General features: G+C 40.8%; 1 protein-coding gene across 1 annotated transcript in view; it reads left to right on the top strand.

Annotated features, from left to right (window-relative positions):
- LOC309569128 (cubilin-like) overlaps positions 1 to 24,516 on the top strand; it is a gene marked incomplete at both ends in the record, with an annotated part of 322,027 nt that overhangs the window by 273,180 nt on the left and 24,331 nt on the right. The window contains one exon of the mRNA XM_082274890.1: positions 582 to 792. Within this exon, the coding sequence (XP_082131016.1) occupies positions 582 to 792 (211 nt within the window). The remainder of the gene's footprint in view (positions 1 to 581; positions 793 to 24,516) is intronic.

Here is a 24,516-nt window from a genome sequence, read left to right as displayed (position 1 = left end):
AAACCTAAAAACCTTAATGACAACTATCTGATTTAAAAGTAGAATGCTCTAAGATGATCCACCACCATGATGTTCTGGATCATTTCCCAGTGATGGCAGGAAGTGTTGGTGGTAATTTGTGAAACTGGCTGAAAACTAGTGATGTGACATTTGTAAGCTGTTTATAAAACTTTACTTGACTTTGCAGCACTGGGCTAATTACTGTCATCCAGATTGAGAGTAACAGGAGCGGGGAGGGGGGCTGATCAGTTTTTTGAGTCTATTGTAGACAGGTGAATGACAAAGAAAGCAGCCAGTAATGTAGGAGAAGCACAGCAGATCTCCCAGCTCTGGTTGTGTCATTCCTTGTCTGGCACTTGTAGATTGGTGACCACTACACCACAGGAATAGAAAGGACTTCCTTTTTCCAACAAGATTCCTAAGCATTGAGTTTTATGTGCATTATCATCCATGTCAAATAGTATTTCAGGAAGACTGTATCGTCAATAAATAGTAAGCAACAAAATACGCACTCACTTTTATACCATAAAAAATGATGTATTGGTTTATGGAGTTAGTCATCATTTTGTTCCTTTTTTCAGATTGCTCTGACCATAAGTGACTTCAATTTAGAGAATGCCAGACCCTGTGTGTACGACTATCTAAAACTCTTCATGGATGGTACAGAAACGGGTACTTTCTGTGGTGATCGCAGCATACCTGTGTATTACTCCAAAGGCAACTCTATGGTTCTCGTATTCCACAGTGACATGTCTGTCCAGGAGAAGGGCTTCCAAGTCTCGTACACCTTCTGTGAGTAGCTCAGTTCTATCTGCTTATATCTAATAAGAGCAAAAGAAGTTATACGATAATAAAAGTCCCATTTATTAAAAGGAAATTTACTTTGAATTATATTGCCTTGAAGCTGGGTTCACACTGGTGCAAATTGGATGAGGGTTTCCCCACATCCAATTTGCATGTCAAGAGACTGGGAGTGGCTCTCAATGGAAAACGGTATATGCAATATGGTGCATATAAATAAGGATATAAAAATCTAAAAGTCCATGAATAATCAATCAATAGTAAAACAGTAGCTCCTATGATCATAAATAAAGGGCAAAGTCCATCCAATATGAATCAACCCAAAAAGTGCACTGTGCTGTAAACCAATCCAAGAAAAGGTGCTCAAATAGTGACAGATCCTCCACCTTCCAAACCAGCCTCTCACCTGAGAGCTGTGTAAACACAGCATTAATTCCACACACTGGCCTCTGGATAAAGATGGACAAGATATCCACTTTTCCAGCCAAGGAATCACAAATCCTCTTGTAGACGAGCAACACTTTTGAATACAGATGATCAGGAGCAAATCAGCATAACAGCATACATCGGCAAATGAGATGCACAGTACGGCAGGCATTCAGGCGTTCCTCCGCTCCGACATCTGGCCGGACCGTGAATTGCGGGTGACGTCACGTAACTCCTCCCTCCGCACGCGTTACGTCCTTAAAGGCGGGGACTTCTTCAGTGATATGCACTTTTTGGGTTGATTCATATTGGATGGAATTTGCCCTTTATTTATGATCATAGGAGCTACTGTTTTACTATTGATTGATTATTCATGGACTTTTAGATTTTTATATCCTTATTTATATGCAGCGCTGCACCATATTGCATATACTGTTTTTCACTGGTGTTGGTTCTATGTACCTGGGTGTCCAGCAGCTTTGACCTTTTAGCCATTGCTTGCGCCGATATAACTACTGTTTCTATTTTGGCTCTCAATGGAGCTGGTTCACACTGCCCCAGGAAGGCCGCGGAGCAGTTTGCAGAAGGGTCCTGTGTGTCTTCAGGTTCCATTCAGGTCTGAATTCAGTCAACAATTTGGACTGAATTCCGACCTGAAACAGTGAGCAGGACCAGACCCCCTGCTGCGAGCCACTCCGCACACAGTGTGAACCCAGCCTGGTAGTTTCATACACATATTTATCCACATATGATAAGCTTACTATAAATAATCGTATTAGGCCAGCCATACACGGTGCAAATTTCTTTCCTGCATAAAGGAAATTTGCACGATTCCCCCATCAACACAGCAGGTGCTGACAAGGAAATCAGCAGTTGTCTTCTCCAGGCGGGAAGAAGACAGTGATTATCGCTGGTGGCAAAAGCAGCGAAAGCTGCTAGTGATAATCACAAAGGAATCGGGCAGGCTGGTTGTACCCAAGTTGATTGATCGATCAACTTGGTACATTCAGCCTGCCCCAGGGGCGTAACTACAGGGGTTGCAGGGGTTGCAATTGCTACCGGGCCCCATGCTCCAGGGGGCCTGTGCGGCTCCCCTGTACACCTGTATAGGAGGGGCGGTAGGGGCAGCATGTAGAGAAATTACTGTCCTCCTTTTTCTTCCTGTAGCTGCAGGAGGAAAATGGAGGAGATTGGTTCCTCTGTATGCTGTCTCACCACTCCTCCTATTCAGTTCACTTGTATTCTGCTGTCTCTGGGCCTCTATATGCTCCCTGGTCCCCACCCCTACTGTGCTGCCCCCCCCCCCACCCCCCCACTGTGCTCCCTTCCCTCTTCTGCTGGCTGCTGCAGGGGATGTGTCACAACTCACAATAGAGAACCAGGAAGGGGTCGGTAAATATGTAATTTACCAGCTCTTTCCTTTTCTGAATGGACAGAGTCATCGTCAGTGACATTGTAAAAAAATAAAATAAAATGATAAGAAATAATACAATTAAAATACCAAAAAATAAAAACTACTGACACCAGTGGGTGAACTTCCAGGATCACAAAGGTCACACTTGCGACCGGGCCCTGGCATTGCACCACTGTGGGGAGGCCCCAAGATTGCAGGAAGGGGGCCCACTGCAGAACTTGTGAAAGGATCCCGCTGCGGGACCGTAATAAAGGGCCATGCAACAAGAGTAAAAAGCCCCAGGATTAGTGGGAAGAGCCCTGGGCTTTAAGGGAAGGGCCCCAGCCAGGGGTCTGGGGGGCCCTTCATGGTTTCTTGCACCGGTGCCCTGAAGGTTCTAGTTACGCCTCTGGCCTGCCCATTAACAGTTCAAATCTTGGCCGGTTCAGCATCGTGTATTGCCAGCCTTAGGATGTGGTACAATTTTAGAAATCTTGTTTGTTTTAATCGTTTTTAACTATGTGTACATAAGGGGAAGCCATTTTTGTTCATCACAAATGTAGGTTGTACTTGCAGTTTTCTTATGCTACACATTCATTGTGCTTTACTGCTCATCTGTAACCTTGCAGATCTATGGTCAGGCCTGACTACATGAAAACAATTGACTGTTTATAAAGTTACCTGTGCTTATAGTTTTTATTATGATCAGGAGCAAAAGACAGTTAAAAAAACATTTTTTTATTTCAACCAGCCTACTGAAAAAAAAAAAGAAATATTGCATACAAAATTGTAATATTGCTGTGGTGTAAATACATATTTTGATGGTACGATTTCAGGTTACACACACAACTGAAAGATCTTCAATGTAACAAGTACAGAACTGGCTTTCCTATTTGATGACCAGTAAGCACTGCACACACTGAAATTTAGAAGCAGCATACAGTATATTAAACTTTTAAAATATAGATTTCATACAATTAAAAAAAATAACAATATATATATATATATATATATATATATATATATATATATATATTTTTTAACAATATAAATAAACTAAAATACAATTCACCAAAACCCATTATAGCCCACATTTATGCTGACATGATTTTCACATGACCTCTAGTGAACTAAAATCTGGTAATGAAGTACAGCATATAAAAAAAAAAAAGCATAACAAGCAAGCAAAGATAACAACACAATGTGCAAATAATCATCATTTTACCCTTTATTACTCTTAGCAGATAAATACAAAAGAAAATACAGTAAACCTTGGATTAAGACTAACTGGGTTTAAGAACGTTTAACAAGACAAGCAAATTTTTTTTATAAATTTTGACTTGATAAACAAGCCATGTGTTGATATAGAAGTAGCGTCACGTCACAACTGAGTATAAAAGAGAAGAGAGGCGCCTCTAAGTGTAGCAATATGGTTACATTTAATGAAGATTCAACATTTAGCAACTCAAATGGTTGATGAATAAAAGGGGCACATCTAAGTATGCAGCCATCTGGGGTAAAGCTGTCCACATAGACCATCCTCCGCATCGCCATCTACGTCATTCCTTCTACACTGCGCTCCATGTGTGCTTCAAGCCTCGCTTTCAGATCCCTCTACTGCAGTGTAGTCTTCCCAGCCATGACTGCAGATTGACGGTGGTCAGAGGCGAGCCTGCGGTGAGGAGGACGGTCTATGTGGACAGCTTTACCCCGGCTACCTGCATACTTAGGTGTGCCTCTTTTAATCATCAACCATGTGAGTTGCTAAATGTTATACATTCTATGTAACCATATTGCTTCACTTAGAGGCGCCTTTCTTATATTTTATACTCTGTAGCTCCTGCTGGATTTTGCTTCTAATCCCCTTGTGGAGGCACCATTTCTGGATGGACATTTTATGGTTACACAACCTATGACATTGCTATAATCTTTTTATATGGACTAGAAACTGAAGGACTTCTGAATGTTTGTGGAACTGTTGTGGAACGTGGAATTTTTGTGGAACGGTTTGTGGAATGGTTGTGGAACAAATTGTGGAACAAATCATCTTAGTTTCCATTTTTTCTTGGGGAAATTCACTTTGATATAAGAGTGCTTTGGATTAAAAGCACGGACCGAATTATGCTCGCAATCCAAGGTTTTACTTTATCCAGGCAGATTCTTTTTGAGAATGTGCCATTCATGTTGGACATATAAATCCATGTAAATGTACTTCTGAGTTTTTTGTCCTAGATTAATTAGAAATTAGGAACTAAAGGGTTATTCTTAGTAGATATATTCAAAAGTTAATGTATGGGTAGATACCTGTTGATTATGCATCACTGATACTGGATATGCAAATCCATGTACATTTTTTTTGTTAAAGATCAATGAGAAAGCAGGAAACAAAAAGGTCTAGGTATTATTTAAATATGGTTTTAATATTTGCTGACATGGATCTCTCTTTAATTACAGTTAAATAGATGAGCAACAGATGGCACAAAGAGAAAATCTACCTGTTCTGGAAGTATCCGACATCACTACAGGACACAATGTGCATTTGATGGAGCACGTATATAAAAGTTCACACATTTGTACATACATATATAATGCTTAAATGTACATCGGATGATGCTAGTGTTTGCAATCACATTTAAAAATACAAAATTACATTTCATAATTGTTTTCCCAATTGATACTGATTGATTGGTATTTTGATTGACTTGGTCAAGAACAGGGGAGCTCATTTTGATGTCTTATGGTTTGCGTTTAATTTACATTTATTCTATAGCGATAATTCCTATAACTATTTCTTTATGTTTCCCTTTCCGACTTATTATTTAAGGGGTGGTTGGAAATCTAATATATGCTATATATTACAGTCTGACCTGATGTTTCCTTTTCCTTATTATAAAAAATAAAATATATTAAATCAATAATCCAACTGTCTTATTATTTTTAAGTGACATAGTCCCTGATTCCTCAAAATGCAACGTCATTTGGCAGTAAAATGCAATGTCCATTTATTAGTTTCAGCCCCTTCCCCTGTGAAATGCACTGCCCAATAGTAGTTTACAAATTGACCTGTAAAGAAAAAAGGTAGAGCAGCCAAAATCTGTGTCAAATCTGGAATGTCTTCTTGCAAGCTTTGGTGTACTTATCACTCCTCAGGAATCTCATAAGAAGGATGGGGAAGTCAAACCATGCAAAGTGTAACACAGGGATTAGGAAAGCATGTCATCTAAGATTACACATGTGAGACAGGTCCAATTGGTTGGTACACAAGGTGGAGAAAAAGCACACCAAGTAGAATGGCATGGGTATTATTTGATTAATTTGAAGTAACAGATAACAGGTAGAGAACAGCGTCAAGGTATTTGCTAAACAGTCTCAAACAAGTTGGTGAGCACAGAGGAATAGTCCCAGCATTATAATGTCACCTTGATGAGATTTACTGTACATTACGGTAACAGTATCTGGTTGACTCTGGACTCTAAAATCCAGAGGTAGCAAAGGTGTCCCTATTCTCTCCCTCCTCCAAACTAAAAAAGTTTTTGGTTCAACTATGATCTCCTTTATACTGTAAATATGAATCAACTTTCTTCCCCAATTATTTCTTTCTTTTTATTACATATACAGTATATAATTTTTACTTTGCATTTTGCCATTTATTTTAGTAATGTGCTGTTTTAACAACACATACAAACACATATCATTGAATAGTCCCAGCATTATAATGTCACTTTGATGAGACTTACATTACGGGAACAGTATCTGGTTGACTCTGGACTCTAAGGTCCAGAGGTAGCGAAGCCAAGGAAGGTGTCCCTATTCTCTCCCTCTTCCAAACTAAAAAAAGGTTTTGGTGCAACTATGATCTCCTTTATACTGTAAATATAATTAAAATTTCTTCCCCAATTTTTTTTTTTTATTACATATACAGTGAAGAGGCGTGACATTGACATATGTTCTTCCATTTTGTATGTTCTTACATTCTGTTCTATTACTGCATCCATTTTGAATACACACTTTGTCTACGATAGTTTTAACTCAGTTTCAGACAGATAATATCACACATATTTTACATTTAACACATTTTCTAAATATACACATGTGCTTCCTGTAGACATTGTACCCCTAGTTCCTCTTTTAGAACTTGAAATCAGAATTTCTTAACTTTCATGTTTAACCAATTATATGCACACATAACCTACCCTAGACACCCCCCCCCCCCTTTTACTGTTCATCCTGTGTTCTTTGTATAAGATCTCTGGATATGTATTAAACAGACGAGAAGTCCTTTGTATCACACACAGGCTACTTGATTTTATTCCAGTGGCAAAGGACTCTTCCGGAGGCTCCGCTCTTACACAGAACCGATTAGACTTGATTATAATCAGGGACTATTAAGAGTTTTAAGAGGTGGGATTGACCCAATCACCAACATACAGTATATCATTTTACAATGCATTTTACCATTTCTTTTAGTAACACATGCTGTTTTTAAAACACATATCATTGATTTTAGACATACAATACGAACTATGAAATGATCAAAAATTATTTTATTGATATCTATTACTTTATTGTTAACCCTATATAATATACGGTATTATATGTATTAAGTGAGACACACTTCGTTTCATGTGGCACCACATCCAAAAATGAAAAAGATATGATCTGAAGTAAACACAGTGACAAACCTCCATCCCTAATTAGACATGCAGAAAAGAAACAATGGTCATGGGACTTTAAATGAGGTCGGCCATGTACTAATAAGCAAGATTATGTAAAGTCGCAGAATGATAATTATAGTTTATTGGGTATTCCATAGTTGGCACAGTTATATAAAATACATACAAAATAGAGACCTTGAATAACGTAAATGAAGTTCCATTTGTAAAAATACATTCCATATTGTATTAATGAATAAATATCATAAAAATTGTATATCGTGAACAGCACTTGGGCAGTTTTCAAATAGTAAGTCTTCATATCTATGAGCTCTACGCGTTTCTTGGCTCTCCGTCCACTCATCAGGAGCTTAATTAAATATGATATCTGTAATTGTAAACTTGTATTAAAATACAGAAATCTCATCTTTATAAGAAAGGAATAAAACAAATTGCTCCAAAAATATGAATATGAATGGGGTCAAATTACTTACATTTCAATAAATAAGGTAACCCAATGACTGGAAATAGAGACCACCCCAAAAGCAACCATCTAACCTGGGGCTGAGGCAGGTGTAAGCCATCCGGTCCATAAAAAAAGGGAGAAGAGAGGTGGAAAAGCACCACGAGGAGGGGACTCAGGACACCAACGAATAATTCCAGAAAGTATAAACACATGTAGTGACCAGATGATCTAAAGAATATAGTAAATAAATATATCATGTAGGTATTTGTATAGGGACAAATACGAGAGTATCTAGTGATGTGAGCTACACCAAGCCAAGAAATATATCCAAAAATGCGTACAAAGGACTAAAGAAAAAAGTTGAATAGAAAATAAAAAAAGAAGGTAATAGTTTAACCCCAATTATAGAAAATGACTGCTCCAAAGGTATGTAAAAATACAAAAGTGTATTAACAATGCAAATCAGCTAAGAATGTCCATGACTTAAAAACATAAAAATCTCAAATCCATGAGACATAATAAATACATTCCCCATAGAGATGGGAACAGCGGTCTAAGTGTGCCGAAACGTGTGTTAGATGGCACAAGTGTTAGATTCCATTGGGTCACTTAATACAGGTTTTCGGAAGACTTAGATTTGTATTTTTACATACCTTTGGAACACTCATTTCCTATATTTGGGGTTAAAGGTGTTTTTTTTTATAATATGTATTATTTTATGTGTAAAATTGTGATGATACTTTTTCTACAAAACTTGTTTTTTTATAATTAGGGCATTGCTACAATGTGTGTGGAGGTTTATAGAACTATGTATAGTGTATTTATTGTATTACCTTTTATCTTACATATTAAATATAGTCTGTTAAACAGTTTTTTCCACCTTATAAAGTGTTTATCATTTTGGTATTTGATAACTTGGATTTGGTAACTATTGTAGGAGATGACATATATATATTTTTATTAGAACATGAATACGGCTTCTCTTCACCCGGCGTTTTTTCTTGCAGGCATTTATCGGGCATTTTTGGAGGCAGACATGACTTTTTTGGATTTAGTGTCTGGGGGGTCCAAAAAGTGTCCCTGTGAAGTTTCAGCTCTGTAGCATGTCCAGAACCCACACTGAACCCACTGAACCCACACTGCTGTATTAAAAATTATAAGAAAAATGCTTTTTTTTTTCTGGTTCTGGACATGCTACAGAGCTGAGACTTCACAGGGACACTTTTTAGACCCCCCAGACACTAAATCCAAAAAAAGTCATGCCTGCCTCCAAAAATGCCCGATAAATGCCTGCAAGAAAAAACGCCGGGTGCAGAGAAGCCGTATTCATGTTCTAATAAAAATTATAAGAAAAATGCTATTTTTTTGGGGGTTCTGGACATGCTACAGAGCTGAAACTTCACAGGTACACTTTTTGGACCCCCCAGACACGATATCCAAAAAAAGTCATGCCTGCCTCCAAAAATGCCCGATAAATGCCTGCAAGAAAAAACGCCGGGTGCAGAGAAGCCGTATTCATGTTCTAATAAAAATTATAAGAAAAATTATAATTTTTTGGGGGTTCTGGACATGCTACAGAGCTGAAACTTCACAGGTACACTTTTTGGACCCCCCAGACACTAAATCCAAAAAAAGTCATGCCTGCCTCCAAAAATGCCCGATAAATGCCTGCAAGAAAAAAGGCAAGGTGTACAGAATCCGCCACACTGCTGTATTAATAATTATAAGAAAAATGCTAATTTTTTTGGGGTTCTGGACATGCTACAGAGCTGAAACTTCACAGGTACACTTTTTAGACCCCCCAGACACTAAAGACATGCCTGCCTCCAAAGACGCCCAAAAAATGTCCGATAAATGCCAGCAAAAAAAAAAAAAAAGTAAGGGAAATTAGGTCACAACACATCATATTCTGATTGGCCAAATACAAAGTCCTACAAAGTCGTCTCGCGTAAGTCGCGCTGAAGTCGCGCTGAAGTTGCGCTAGAAGTCGCCCCTTATGAGGCGACTTTAGTGGTCGTGGCAGTGTGAACTGGCTCTCAGTGGTTTTATTTTATTTTTTTCCTAAACAAATTTTTATTGAAAAGAAGATAAATATAAAGGTGAATTATTCAACAATCTTACATTGTTATATTTAAAAAAGTTTACAAAACAGCACAAGTATTATGTCTATTAATGCTCGTGAAAATTCCACAAATTCAAGCATGTAATTATATGTAATGGTATGCAAGTAAAGGAAAAGAGGAGGGTAGTCTGCATATCTTATATCAAATAAGAATCATCTTATGTCAAGAAGGGTTAATGTCAATGCATTTGTTAGCTGGACTGAGCGGGTATGTAAAGGGGTGTAAGATTGTAACACTCACAGCGGGAGAAAAACCAGGGTAGAAAAAAAAAGGGGGGAACCTTCCGTTCCTCCACCCCATCCCATGTACACCCCAACTTCCCCTTCTCCACTCCCTTGCCCCCAGCCCCCCTCAAATGTAAATGTCGAGAGTGGCATTTTATACACAGGCCAATGTAGATCTTCTATCAGGGGTGGGGTCTGTGAACCCAGAAGGAGAAAGAAAGGGAAGGAGGGGTCAAAAGCGGGAAGAGAGATAGAGAAATAGAGAAAGGAGGGGATAAGGGAGGAGAGAGAGGAAAGAAAAGGACTTTCTAAGACTAAAACTATCTATATGACTATTGCAGAAATTGTGACTTGTACCCTTGAAAAAGGCTCCAGGAAAGAGCCGAAACGCGTTGTTACGCGAACGCAGGAGAAACTCTCTGCTCCCATAGAGAAGTTTCCCAATGAAAAGTCACAACTTTCACACCTGTCACTATTCTATACTTAATCACTTCTCCTCACTCAGGGGTCTATAGCCCCTCACAATTATCGTTTTCACTGTATATATATTGTGTTATCAATACAGTAAACAAAATTTTATTTTTATTACCTCTATCTCAATTTACTTTTTGCTACATTGCCCTTAAAGTCCCCACTTTTTTATGGCCTGAGGTACCTACCCCAAACAAGAAAAGGGGAGTGGGGGAAGAGGGAGTCTGTCTAATGGACCATACACACTATAAGACTTTCTGAAGACTTTTTCATTTAGACTTACCAAAACCAGATAATATGAGGTTAAACCTAAACACTTTCAATTTGTATGCAATCTGGCAGGCCCTTGCACTACATAGAAATGGTAAATCTGAAGGAAAAAGTCTTCAGAAAATCTTATAGTGTGTATGGCCCTTAAATCAGGACAAATTGCTGCTAAGTTTTATCAATGAGGTGGTTTTATACACCATCCTGAGAAAGTGGCCAGTATATTGCCAGGAAATACGTTGACTGTGTTTTCACAATATTCTATGGACAATAAATATTACGTTTATGAAGAATCCACTTCTAAACTTCTCCTTTACATTCTCTGCTAACATTATTTCCCCATCTTGTGGAGCTAAAAGATTTCTTGCTGTGAATCACCATGGTGGTCTGGAAGGACTTTTTTTCCTTGAAAAGCCAATTGGAGTCTGCTTTATTAGGGTTTTTGCCTTGTATACAAGGTAAAATCCCTAGAAAGGATTTACCGAAAAAGTGGGGAAATGGATGTTGTGATGCTTGTGAACTGGAACTGGTTGAACTGGATAGACTGGTGTCTTTTTTCAACCTCGCTAACTATGTAACTGTGTGATAACTAAAAAAAAAAAATATAAAGCAATACATTTTATATAAAAAAGAAAATCTTTATTTCAAAGCATGATAAAAAAAAGTCTAATTGACTGTATGGGGAGGTCAAAAATCGATACTCAAAATGATACAACATACATTTTTATAAGAACATTTGATACAATATTCAGCAAATACCACATGACACATATGCAGAGCAAGGAGTATTTCTTGTAAAGGACCTTGAACCCCTACGCGTTTCAACTTGAAAAAGTCTTCTTCAGGGGTTGTGTTGGTCAAGAGCTCTTTGTGAAGCATATCTATATACATGATAAACAGAGCAAATAAGTAATACATAAATACAACATATTTAGGACACAAGGAGATAAAGGTGGAGCACTTACATCAATATGTGATCCACCCAATATTGCACCGTGATATATAAAGGATATATGCTGCATTGACTTTGTACTTTTAGCGACCCAGGGACACACCAGGACGGCGGATACCACCCAGGAACCACAAGGGGCAAGGGCAAAAAAACGAAAGCGCCAATTCTGGTGGAGGGGGGGGGAGGAAGCGAGAAAAGAAAAAGGAGGGATAACCACAGAAATACAAAAATTGCAAAAAAGGGCCACATGGCTAATCACCATGAGATGAGAGATGGATTTTACTACTACTCGTATGTCTCTACTTTGTCAGTCCTTTAAAATACCAAATGGGCTGCCCCTTTCTCCTTTGCTTTTCAGAGTTACTCTAGAACTCTAGAACTACTTTTTTGTAAGAAGATCAGTGGCGGCTGGTGAAGTTTTAAGATGGGGGGCGCAAGACCCCGTCCTTCCAGTTTGACCCCTCCCATTTCTCAAAAGCCCCACCCCGTATAGACTCCACCCATTTTGTCCCCTGTATTTTGCTTGCGTGAACAAATTCTCCCAATATATCACATATTAAGGGGTCCATCAGTACTAATATATCCCATAATAGGGAGCAGGGGCCCTATTATTGGATATACTGTGAGAGACACCCTATTATGGGATACACTGACTGAGAGTGGCACAAACCCCACAGTACAGACCCCCCCCAGCACAAACCCCACAGTACAGACCCCCTAGCACAAACCCCAAAGTACAGGCCCCCTAGCACTAATCCCACAGTACAGGCCCCCTAGCATAAACCCCACAGTACAGGCCCCCTAGCACTAATCCCACAGCACAGGCCCCCTAGCACTAACCCCACAGTACAGGCCCCCTAGCACTAATCCCACAGTACAGGCCCCATAGCACTAATCCCACAGTACAGGCCCCCTAGCACTAGTCCCACAGTACAGGCCCCCTAGCACAAACCCCACAGTACAGGCCCCCTAGCATAAACCCTACAGTACAGGCCCCCTAGCACTAATCCCACAGTACAGACCCCCTAGCACAAACCCCACAGTACAGGCCCCTAGCACTAATCCCACAGTACAGACCCCCTAGCATAAACCCTACAGTACAGGCCCCCTAACACAAACCCCACAGTACAGGCCCCCTAGCACTAATCCCACAGTACAGGCCCCCTAGCACTAATCCCACAGTACAGGCCCCCTAGCACTAATCCCACAGTACAGGCCCCCTAGCACAAACCCCACAGTACAGGCCCCTAGCACTAATCCCACAGTACAGACCCCCTAGCATAAACCCTACAGTACAGGCCCCCTAACACAAACCCCACAGTACAGGCCCCCTAGCACTAATCCCACAGTACAGGCCCCCTAGCACTAATCCCACAGTACAGGCCCCCTAGCACAAACCCCACAGTACGGGCCCCCTAGCACAAACCCCACAGTACAGACCCCCTAGCACAAACCCCACAGTACAGACCCCCCCAGCAGGGATGTCCTGAATCATGATTGGTCCAGGCTGGAGTCTGGACCAATCATGATCCAGGACATCACAAAAGGGGGGTGTCGTAGCGCAGTGCTCTGTGCCACAGTTACGCCCCAGAAGGCCGCCAATCGGCGCCTCTGCCGGGTGGAAACCCCCCCCCCCCCATAGCCACCAATGAGTCCGGTGCCCCTGGTGGGCAAAAAATTGATTTTTTTCTTTTTTTTTTAAGATCCCAACGTAACAATTGGTATCCACCCAGATGCCTGAACATGCAGATGGCTCAGCCGAGAGTGGGGCAGAGCAGAGAGTTGATGACTGACAATCATGGCTCTCTGCTCAGCGCGGAGGGGAGAACTAAGCAATCAGTGGTGTTTTATTGCTCAGTTCTAAGTGCAGAAGAGGCAGGGGACAGATGCAGCATCAGATCGATACTGCATCAACCTAGGTGAGTATAAGGTTTCTTTAACCCAATACTTCTCTTCTTCTGCTTTTAATGTTACCTATGATTCTACATAAGTGCTTTCCTTTAGTATCAGATCATTGTTGGAGATGCCAAGAGGCACCTGGAGATATGCTGCATATATTCTTGTCTTATATGGTCCGACAAGAACGATTTGGCAAAAAATCATGGATCTTGCCCTCCCGGGGGACCTTCCTTTTCATCTACTTCACAACTCATGCATTCCACTGAAAACCTACAGTAGATCGATTTCAAGCCATCTTCTTAGAGCTGCTAAAGCATGCATACTTTTGAAGTGGAAACGTGCACAACCCTCACCCCTGTCCGTGCTGGTCAGGAAGGTGCAAGAATTGAACAAAATGGAAGACTTGGTGCTTTCTTCACAAAATAGACATGAGCTCTATTTGAAAACTTGGTTTTACTGGAATGCAATATCTTCTCCAATAAAGGCAAATCTCTCTTGATGGATTCCAGGTGTTTTTCACACTAGACATCTTGTGGTTTCAAATAGACCCTCTCAGTCTTTTTTTTAGAGCCTTTTCCCCTTATAACTGGAAAAGATTAACCACTTTACCACCGGAGGATTTTGCTGTCTTACGTCTGGGCCACTTTTTGCGATTCGGCACTGTGCGAATTTAACTGACAATTGCGCGGTTGTGCGACGCTGTACCCAAACGAAATTTACGTCCTTTTTTTTCCCACAAACAGAGCTTTCTTTTGGTGGTATTTGATCACCTGTGCGATTTCTAATTTTTGCACTATAAACAAAAAAAGAGCGACAATTTTGAAAAAATAACAATATTTTTCACATTTTTTTATATAAAATTCCCCCCAAAAAAATGTAAAAAATCTAAATTTTTTATAATTTTTGGCCAATTTGTTTTCTGCTACATATTTTTGGTAAAAAAAAAATCACACTAAGCGTATTTTGATTGGTTTGCGCAAAAGTTATTGCGTTTACTAAGGGAAAGATTTCTGTCATTTTTGGTGTTTTTATCTTTAACGAGTAATGGCGGCGATCTGCGATTTTCTTTGCGGGACTGCGACATTGCAGCAGAACAGATCGGACCCTTGACTGACATTTTTGACACTTTTGGGGGTACCAGTGACATTACTACAGTAATCAGTGCTATACATATGCACTGTTACTGTAAAAATGACACTGGCAGGGAAGGGGTTAATTTTATTGGAGAGGGAGGAGTTAATGTATGCCTGGTGCTTACTGACATGTGTGGGGGGAGGTGACTGAGTGACACAGGGACAGATCACAGGTTCAGCTATGCTGAACACTCCAATCTGACCCTGCCTGTCACTTAGGAGATCCGCCCGTTTTGTTTACACAAGCGGGCGGATCGCCAGACTCGATTCCCCGACGATCGGGGAAGAGCGGCGGTGATCCCCGCCGCTCCTCCCCTGGCCCGACTCCTGCTGTGACTGAATACAGCGGGAGCGAGCCTCCGGCGGCGCGCGCGCGGCGCCGAGAAGGGGGAGTGTCTGGCGACGTAGGTCTACGTTGACAGATGATAACGAACCACTTTGCCGCATTAGAGCTCTAGTGAGCAGTGGCAAAGTGGTTAAAAACTAAAACCTGTTTCCATATATGCAATGTTTCTGTTTGAGGTCTTTTAAGGGTGGTCACAATAGCAATATGACACACTTCATAACAATGTCTGTCCCTGGTGAGTATACTCCTCTCTCTGCCTAAATTACCTGGAAATACTCTTTTTTGCCACTTTGTTTATAGAGTACTGGTAGCTCTCCCTTCTTAACTGCCCAATAACTGTTCTTTTTTTATTGTGATGCAATTTATACTCTAATTTGTAACTGATTAACCTGGAATAGATAAAGAATTTAAAAAATATGCTCTCTGCTAAACAGTATTTTCTGTTTTTTTTTTTGTTTTTTTTATAAATGCTTGCAAATGGCAAGATTCAGCTGCCATCTTCAGATCTTCTGTGGATGTACAGTAGGCTGCCTCAAATCATTTTGTCACTTCATGCAATCCCAGACAGACACGATGCTGTTGAGATGTCCTTTGTGGGAGGACCAAACCATCACTTTCTGTACTTCTTGTTCTTCTTTACTCTATTACGTTGTCCTGCTATAGAATACATTTGGGGCCAATCTCACTCCTGCCTGATGGTATGGCATGATGGATAAGTATCTGCCTGTATTTCTCTGCATTGAGGACATCATTGATCAGCCAACATTACGGACTGAAAACATAGTGGTTGGCCAAGGAAATTGAATGCAGTAGATGAAAGACATATAATGCTTTCATAACAGTACATAACTTAACATATTCAAAATACTGTTGATATCTGTCAATGCAGTGTCAATGCAAGAACTTCTCTATATGTTTCTTGGCGTAACAGTCTACTTCTTCAAGAGAACTCCAAACAAATTCTTACTACTTAGAAAAGTGATGGTGATAAAATAGTATAATTAAAAATGGAAGCAACTTTGCCCCACATCTAGGGATTTATTGTGATATCGTTTTATAGATTTGGGAAATCTTTAACCACTTAAGCCCCGGAGGATTTGGCTGCTAAAAGACCAGGGGGTATTTTGCGATTCGGCACTGCGTGACTTTAACGGACAATTGTGCGGTCGTGCGACGCTGTACCTAAACGAATTTGACGTCCTTTTTTTCCCACAAACAGAGCTTTCTTTTGGTGGTATTTGATCACCTGTGCGATTTTTTGATCATGCGCTATAAACAAAAAAAGAGCGTCAATTTTGCAAAAATAACAATATTTTTCACATTTTTTTATATGAAATTCCCCAAAAAAAAATGTAAAAATCAAAATTTTTTTACATTTTCGGCCAATTTGTTTTATGCTACATATGTTTGGTAAAAAAAATCGCAAAAAGCGTATTTTTATTTGTTTGCGCAAAAGTTATCGCGTTTACTAACAAAGGGAAAGATTTTTGTCATTTTTGTTGTTTTTTTTTTAACGCGTAATGGCGGCGATCTGCGATTTTTTTTGTGGGACTGCGACATTGCGGCGGACAGATCGGACCCTTGACTGAAATTTTTTACACTTTTGGGGTTACCAGTGACATTTCTACAGTAATCAGTGCTATAAATTAGCACTGTTACTGTAAAATTACACTGGCAGTGAAGGGGTTAACTTTATTTGAGAGGGAGGGGCTGTGTGTGTCCCTAGGGGCGTGATTCTTACTGTGATTGGCTGTGGCTTGAGCTGTAGGAACACTGATCAACGGTCCTACATTGTAGAACCGTGTGATCAGTGTTTCTACACAGGGGAGAATGACAGGTGGCTTGTTTACATTAGCCGCCTGACTTTCTCCCTCTCCCCCGACGATCGCCGAGTGACCGGCGGACATCAGGTCCGCCGGTCACACGCGTGGGGGGGGTCCGTGGCAAGCGGTTAAGTGGGCAAGCTCCTATATGATGAGACAGATAACAGAGGTTTCCTAGTACCATATATACATGGGGTAGGGAGTATAAAGGAGCAGCGATAGGAGACTATTGTAGGATCATATAGAGAAATTGTCAGTAAAAAATGTATTTGCGGATGGGCCAATTAAATCAACCAATTGGTTTGGCCTGAGTGGATAATGCACAGGTTTACCTTAGCTAATAGCTATTACAGGTATGTAGTCATGATACACGTGCTCACATGGCCATTATGATGGTAAAGTTCTGGGTTCATAAGTTCATCTTTTTTAATGAGTTTGTGACTTCCTAAATTTATTATGTCACGGTGTTAACTTAATATGTAGCTGTGTATGTAGTAGAATTGATTTTTTACAGTTGACATATAATGACATGTTTTTCAAGAAGGCTATGGCTAACACCTCCAAGCTTCAGGCAGAAACATAAAAAGTATTTTCATAGACAAGGGAGATAAAGACTACAACTATACATAAAATGTTTAAATAATGAACCATTTAATTTAGGGAATAAGGAGGGTCAAGAAGATTTATTATTTATTTATTTATTACAGGTACTTATATAGCGCAGTCACTTTAGGCAGTGCTTTACACACATATATATATATATATATATATACAGCATATTTTTTGTACATTCACCTCAGTCCCTGCCCTCAAGGAGCTCACAATCTAAGATCCCTAACTCATATTTATACAGTACATACAGTGCCTTGCGAAAGTATTCGGCCCCCTTGAACTTTGCGACCTTTTGCCACATTTCAGGCTTCAAACATAAAGATATAAAACTGTAATTTTTTGTGAAGAATCCACAACAAGTGGGACACAATCATGAAGTGGAATGAAATTTATACAACTGATTGTTGTCCTATGGACAGAGTCTCCCACCTCAGCTGTAGATCTCTGCAGTTCATCCAGAGTGATCATGGGCCTCTTGGCTGCATCTCTGATCAGTCTTCTCCTTGTATGAGCTGAAAGTTTAGAGGGACGGCCAGGTCTTCGTAGATTTGCAGTGGTCTGATACTGCTTCCATTTCAATATTATCGCTTGCACACTGCTCCTTGGGGTGTTTAAAGTTTGGGAAATCTTTTTGTATCCAAATCCGGCTTTAAACTTCTCCACAACAGTATCTCGGACCTGCCTGGTGTGTTCCTTGTTCTTGATGATGCTCTCTGCGCTTTAAACGGACCTGTGAGACTATCACAGTGCAGGTGCATTTATACAGAGACTTGATTACACACTGGTGGATTCTATTTATCATCATTAGTCATTTAGGTCAACAATGGATCATTCAGAGATCCTCACTGAACTTCTGGAGAGAGTTTGCTGCACTGAAAGTAAAGGGGCTGAATAATTTTGCACGCCCAATTTTTCAGTTTTTTATTTGTTAAAAAAGTTTGAAATATCCAATAAATTTCGTTCCACTTCATGATTGTGTCCCACTTGTTGTTGATTCTTCACAAAAAATTACAGTTTTATATGCCTGAAATGTGGCAAAAGGTCGCAAAGTTCAAGGGGGCCGAATACTTTCGCAAGGCACTGTACACACACATGGCCAATTTAGACAGGAGTCAATTACCTACTAGCATGTCTTTAGAGTGTGGAAGGAAACAGGAACACCCGGAGGAAACCCACGCAGGCACAGGGAGAACATGCAAACTCCGAGCAGGTAGTGTTATGGTTGGGGTTCAAACCGGCGACCCTAGAGCTGCTAGTAGGAATGCAGAAGATGAAGAATGACCTGTGTAGGTCAGTCAGAAAACATCCAGGAGCCAACATAGTTGAAAGTTCGGGTAATTAGAAGGAGTGGTGTCTTTTTTGAATTCAATGAAAGGGCAAACTAAATGCTAAATTGGGTATTTGTTCACACACCAAGAGAACCGTCAGGCTACAGCGGTAAAATCATTACTATCACTGATAAATGTGACAGCTTGCTTCTCTGGGCTCCTGGGTGCTAGAGAGTGGCTTTTGGTGTCCTTGCAACCAGTGGTTCATCCCCAGACCCAATGATCTGCTGGCCTGGGTGAATCCCAGCTCACAGCTGTAATGTAACAAAAAAGAGCAGGGATGCTGGCTGATATCATTGATCAAATATGGGCATAATATGTAAAAATGTAATATATTTACTGACATCATGACAAAGTGATGAGGGTGAGGGATCCGGATGACAGTCTAGTATTGGATGTTGAGGGTCCTCATGCTGTTTTTCTTAAAAAAAAAAATAAAACAAGCCAACAACAAAGTCTACCACAAACAACATCATTTTGGTTTTGCTGTAATATATCCTACACATCCTATAGGTGTGCCACATAACAGACAACTGTAGGGGTTGCAATTGCAACTGTGCCCCATGCTCCAGGGGGGCTGTGCGGCTTCCCTGTACACCTGGATAGGAGAGGCAGCGGGGGCAGCATGTAGAGAAATCACTGTCCTCCTTTTTCCTCCTGTAGCTGCAGGAGAAAAATGTAGGAGATTGGTTTCCTCTGTATGCTGCCCCCGCCCCCCGCCCCTCCTATCCAGTTCACTTGTGTTCTGCTGTCTCTGGGCCCCCCCCCCCCACTGGGCTCCCCTGGCCCAGCCCCCTCCCCACTGTGCTGCCCCCCTCCACTGTGCTCCCTTCCCTCTCCTGCCGGCTGCTGCAGGGGATGTGTCACAATAGAGAACCAGGAAGGGGTCAGTAAATATGTAATTTACCAGCTCCTTCCTTTTCTGAATGGACAGAGTCATAGTCAGTGACATTGTAAAAAAATAAAATAAAATTATAAGAAATAATACAATTAAAGTACCAAAAAATAAAAACTACTGACACCAGTGGGGGAACTTCCAGGATCGCAAAGGTCACACTTGCGACCGGGCCCTGGCATTCCACCACCGTGGGGAGTCCCCAAGATGGCAGGAAGGGGGCCCACTGCCGAACTTTTGAAAGGGTCCCGCTGCGGGACCGTAATAAAGGGCCCCACAATGGAAATAAAGGGCCCCAGGATCTGTGGGAAGAGCCCCAGGCTTGAAAGGAAGAGCCCCGGCCAGGGGTCCGGGGGGGCCCATCATGGTTTCTTGCACTGGGGCCCTGAAGGTTCTAGTTACGCCTCTGGCATGCTCCAAGTATGTTATTTAAGGGAATTTTGCAATTTCACTTTAAGCATTATTAAAGGAACTACTTTCATGGGTGGAGTTGATCAGGTTTTGAGTCACTGCTGCTTTTTTACTTTTGTCAAACATATCTCTTACACTCAGCTGTTCGGCCAAGAAGTCAATGCCACCAGTTTGATTTTATCAACTCAATTACTCCCTGTTGAGCAGGGCACAAGAATAAATGCATTGTGTATCCTCTAGTAGATCCAAAATAGGGATATATAGAAAGACCAATTTAACTGAATAAGTTGTGCAGTCACAAGCTGGGGGTGGGTCTATTACAGGCTGGGACCAGAGGAAGTGGGTTGAATGATGCTAGCCATTGTTTAACTTGAATGATTAAGGGTAGAAAATAATTAGGGGGGGGTAGTTTTAGATTGAATGTAAGTATTGCAGAACATGCTACTTTTTATGTCATTTAGTAATCGACTATAGGTTGCAATACATTTTTGATTGGAGTTTTTTTTTTTTTTTTTTTAGTAAACCTTACAAATAAACTTGTAAGCCTTTTTAGAACAGCATTTTTTTTTTAATGTGCATTCTACTTAGATCCAACCCATTCCTTTTTCTTCTCCATCCCATTCATGCTGTTTGCCCCCAAGTGAAGGGCCTGGAATGAAAATTGGGAACTATCATAGATGTTATTGGCAGCCTACCAAAACATGTGCCGAGGTGAAGCTGAAGATACACTATATTGTCTAAAGTATTAGGACGCCTCCAACAGACATATAACATCCCCTCCACTGAATTCTATCGCTACCTTCAAATCCAGCACTTGTTCAAAAAAATGACACCCCTACCAAGCATCACTCTATCGCAACCAATCTTTACGTTCTACCTAAGTGAGTCAGCAACTGTCAAGGGTATATCCCTTTTCTATAGAACTGTGAGTGGCATGTGTCACATAAAATGGGAAAAAGAACTGGCAAATGCGTTCTCCGATAACGTATGGCAAAGAGCCATTAACCAAACATGTAAAGTGACACTCTGCTCTGACCACTGGCAGCTGTATCATAAAATACTTCATAGGTGGTATCTCACCCCTTACAAGCTCTCCAGGATTTATCCTTCATCCCCTGCACTCTGTTGGCGCCAAGGTGGAGAGACGGGCTTCCCTAATCCACATTATGTGGTTTTGCCCTTCTATTACCTCCTTTTGGAATCAAGCTTTTAAGTTGCTCTCCGAAATCTCACAAACACCCACACCTCCCAACTTGTCTGTGGCCTTACTCCACTTACACATAGACTCCATTCCTTAAACCTTCAGGACCCTTGTCATCCAAATACTACTCTGAGCTAAATTAAACATTACTAGAAACTGGAAATCACTACAATGTCCTAACGTATCAGACGAGATTAATGACCTGAATCACATATGCTCTCTATAACGCCTATACGCTCTCAAAAATGACAACTACCATAAATTTCTGTCCGCATGGTCACCGTGGTTGTCCCAAAATATTACTCAGGCCCCTATCTAAGTAACTCTACATTCTTGATTCATGCAATACTGCTTACTCTCTCTGATGCTCCCCTCCCATTATATAACTACTATGTTATCTGGTTGCCACCCCACATTTATAGGCTCTGACCTCATACCATTACCCCCCCCCCCCACCCTCAGTATTGTAGTTGATTAGTCATTAGGTTTAGCTAAGTCACGGTGCACTAAATAGTTAAGAGATGGTATGCACCTGTCAGCATTCTCTTTGCTTTGATATTCAGTTCTGTAAATTTTTTAGTCCCAACATAGCAGACCCCCCCCTAGCCAATGTGAGAGACTAGTAAGGGGTTTGCTGCTATGATATGGTTTGATATGACCTTTGGTATTTCACTGACTGCTTCCAAGTTACTATCCATCTCGCCGCTGTCAATGCTTACTGTGTATTTACTGTATTGATTTATACTATTGTTGTACACCTGTTCTTATTCAATATTTAATAAAAACCATTGAAATAAAAAAAAAAGTATTAGGACGCCTGCCTTTACATGCACAAACTTTATTGGCATCCCAGTCTTAGTCCATAGGGCTCAATATTAAGTTGGCCCACCCTTTGCAACTTCAACAGCTTCAACTCTTCAGGGAAGGCTGTCCACAAGGTTTAGGAATGTGTCTATGGGAATGATTGACCATACTTCCATGGCGCAGTTGTGAGGTCAGGCACTGATGTTGGACGAGAAGGGCTGGCTCACAGTCTCCGCTCTAATTCATCAAAGATGTTCTATCGGGTTGAGGTCAGTACTCTGTGCAGGCCAGCCAAGTTCCTCCACCCTAAATTCGCTCATCCATGTCTTTATGGACCTTGCTTTGTGCACTGGTGCACAGTCATGTTGGAACAGGAAGGGGCCATCCCCAAACAGTTCCCACAAAGTTGGGAACATGACATTGTCAAAAATGTCCTGGTATGCTGGCGCCTTAAGAGTTCCCTTTACTGGAACTAAGGGGCCAAGCCCAACCCCCGAAAAACAACTCCACATCATATTCCCCCCCTCCACTAAATGATTTGGATCAGTGCACAAAGCAAGGTCTATAAAAGACATGGATTAGCAACTTTGGATTTCATTACCGTGATACACTTGACATCAATACTCACCTAACCATATGATAACCCCCAAGCTTCTTCCAGACTAGGTTCTTGTGACCTATATTTTGACCTTAAAAAACGTCCTCTCTCTGTATGTTAATTTTACGATGCTGTTTCAGAAACCAAGAATGCAGAGAATTTGTACCATGTTACCCTATCCCCAACCTTTTCTCCTCGTATCCCCCCCACCTAGATTTTCATTTGAATGTAAATGTTATGTTAATATTGTTAAACGTATACCCATAATGTGTTGGGTTTAGTGCGATATACAACACTTCCGATTCTTTATATTGTTCAAAGTCACCACTTTTTTGATGTTTACCATTTCTGTATTTTGCACTCTTTATTTCTCAATTAAAACTTTTATGGAAAAAAAAAAAAAAAGACACGGATGATCGAGTTTGGGGTGAAGGAACTTGACTGTCCTGCACAGAGTCCCGACCTCAACTCCATAGAACACCTTTGGGATGCCTGACCTCGCAAATGCACTTCTGGAAGAACGGTCAAACATTCCCATAGACACTCCTAAACCTTGTGGACAGCCTTCCCAGAAGAGTTGAAGCTGTTATAGCTGCAAAGGGTGGGCCAACTCAATATTGAACCCTACAATATAGTTTAGCCTTTATACTATAGGACAGTACATAGCACTGTCATGGTGAAAATAAAATGTTCTCTAAAGAAATACCTTTGAAAGCAATGGTGGCTAACTTGATATAGGGGATCCTAACTGCTATTCCTGACAGGGGACAGGGGATATCACATAATGTTCTGTGCATGTAATCTCACAGACAAGCTGCAGGAAATAGTCAGAGGCTTCAAACATGTAACAGGAGATGGTTAGAGACTGCAAACACACAATCGGATTTGGAGAAGGGCGATTGTGTTAATGCGTTAGTAGTCATAACTGAAAGGTACCCTCATCCCAGTTAACTATGTACCAAGAGAACCATATTTGTCAAACCCCCGAAGGGAAAGGAAAATAGAGATGGCAGAGGAAAAAGAGGGGGGGGGGGCAAGGGGATTTTAATGGTACCGTAAAAATGAGAGTATATTCTAATATAAAATAATTTACCCTTTATAAATCATAATTCACTATTAAAAACAATGTGTGCAAATTTTGGTCATAATAGCATTGACCCAATAGTACATAGATAGTTTATTCCGTAAAGACCAAGAGATAGATGATTACAACATGCAATGCCAAGCCGCTGCAAGCAAAGCCAACAGAATAATGGGATGTATAAAAAAGGGGATTCACTCCAGAAATAAAGAGATTATTCTCCCGCTCTACAAGACTCTGGTCCGGCCACATCTGGAGTATGCTGTCCAGTTCTGGGCACCGGTCCTCAGGAAGGATGGGCTGGAACTGGAGAAAGTCCAGAGAAGGGCAACAAAAATAATTAGGGGAATGGAGGACATCAGCTATGAGGAAAGACTACAAGCACTGAACTTATTCTCTCTGAAGAAGAGATGATTGAGGGGGGATATGATATCAATGTACAAATACCGTACTGGCGACCCTAGCATAAGGAACAAACTATTCAGAGAAAGGGAATACAATAAGACACGTGGCCACTCACTAAAACTAGAGGAAAAGAGGTTTAACCTTAAAGTGCGTAAGGGGTTCTTCACTGTAAGAGCGGTAAGGATGTGGAATTCTCTTCCACAAG

The sequence above is a fragment of the Pelophylax lessonae genome (assembly GCF_965119305.1).
Source record: "Pelophylax lessonae genome assembly, chromosome: 13".
Taxonomy (NCBI): domain Eukaryota; kingdom Metazoa; phylum Chordata; class Amphibia; order Anura; family Ranidae; genus Pelophylax; species Pelophylax lessonae.
The sequence above is the reverse complement of the archived record's forward strand: the minus strand, read 5'-3'. Positions and strand labels throughout refer to the sequence as shown.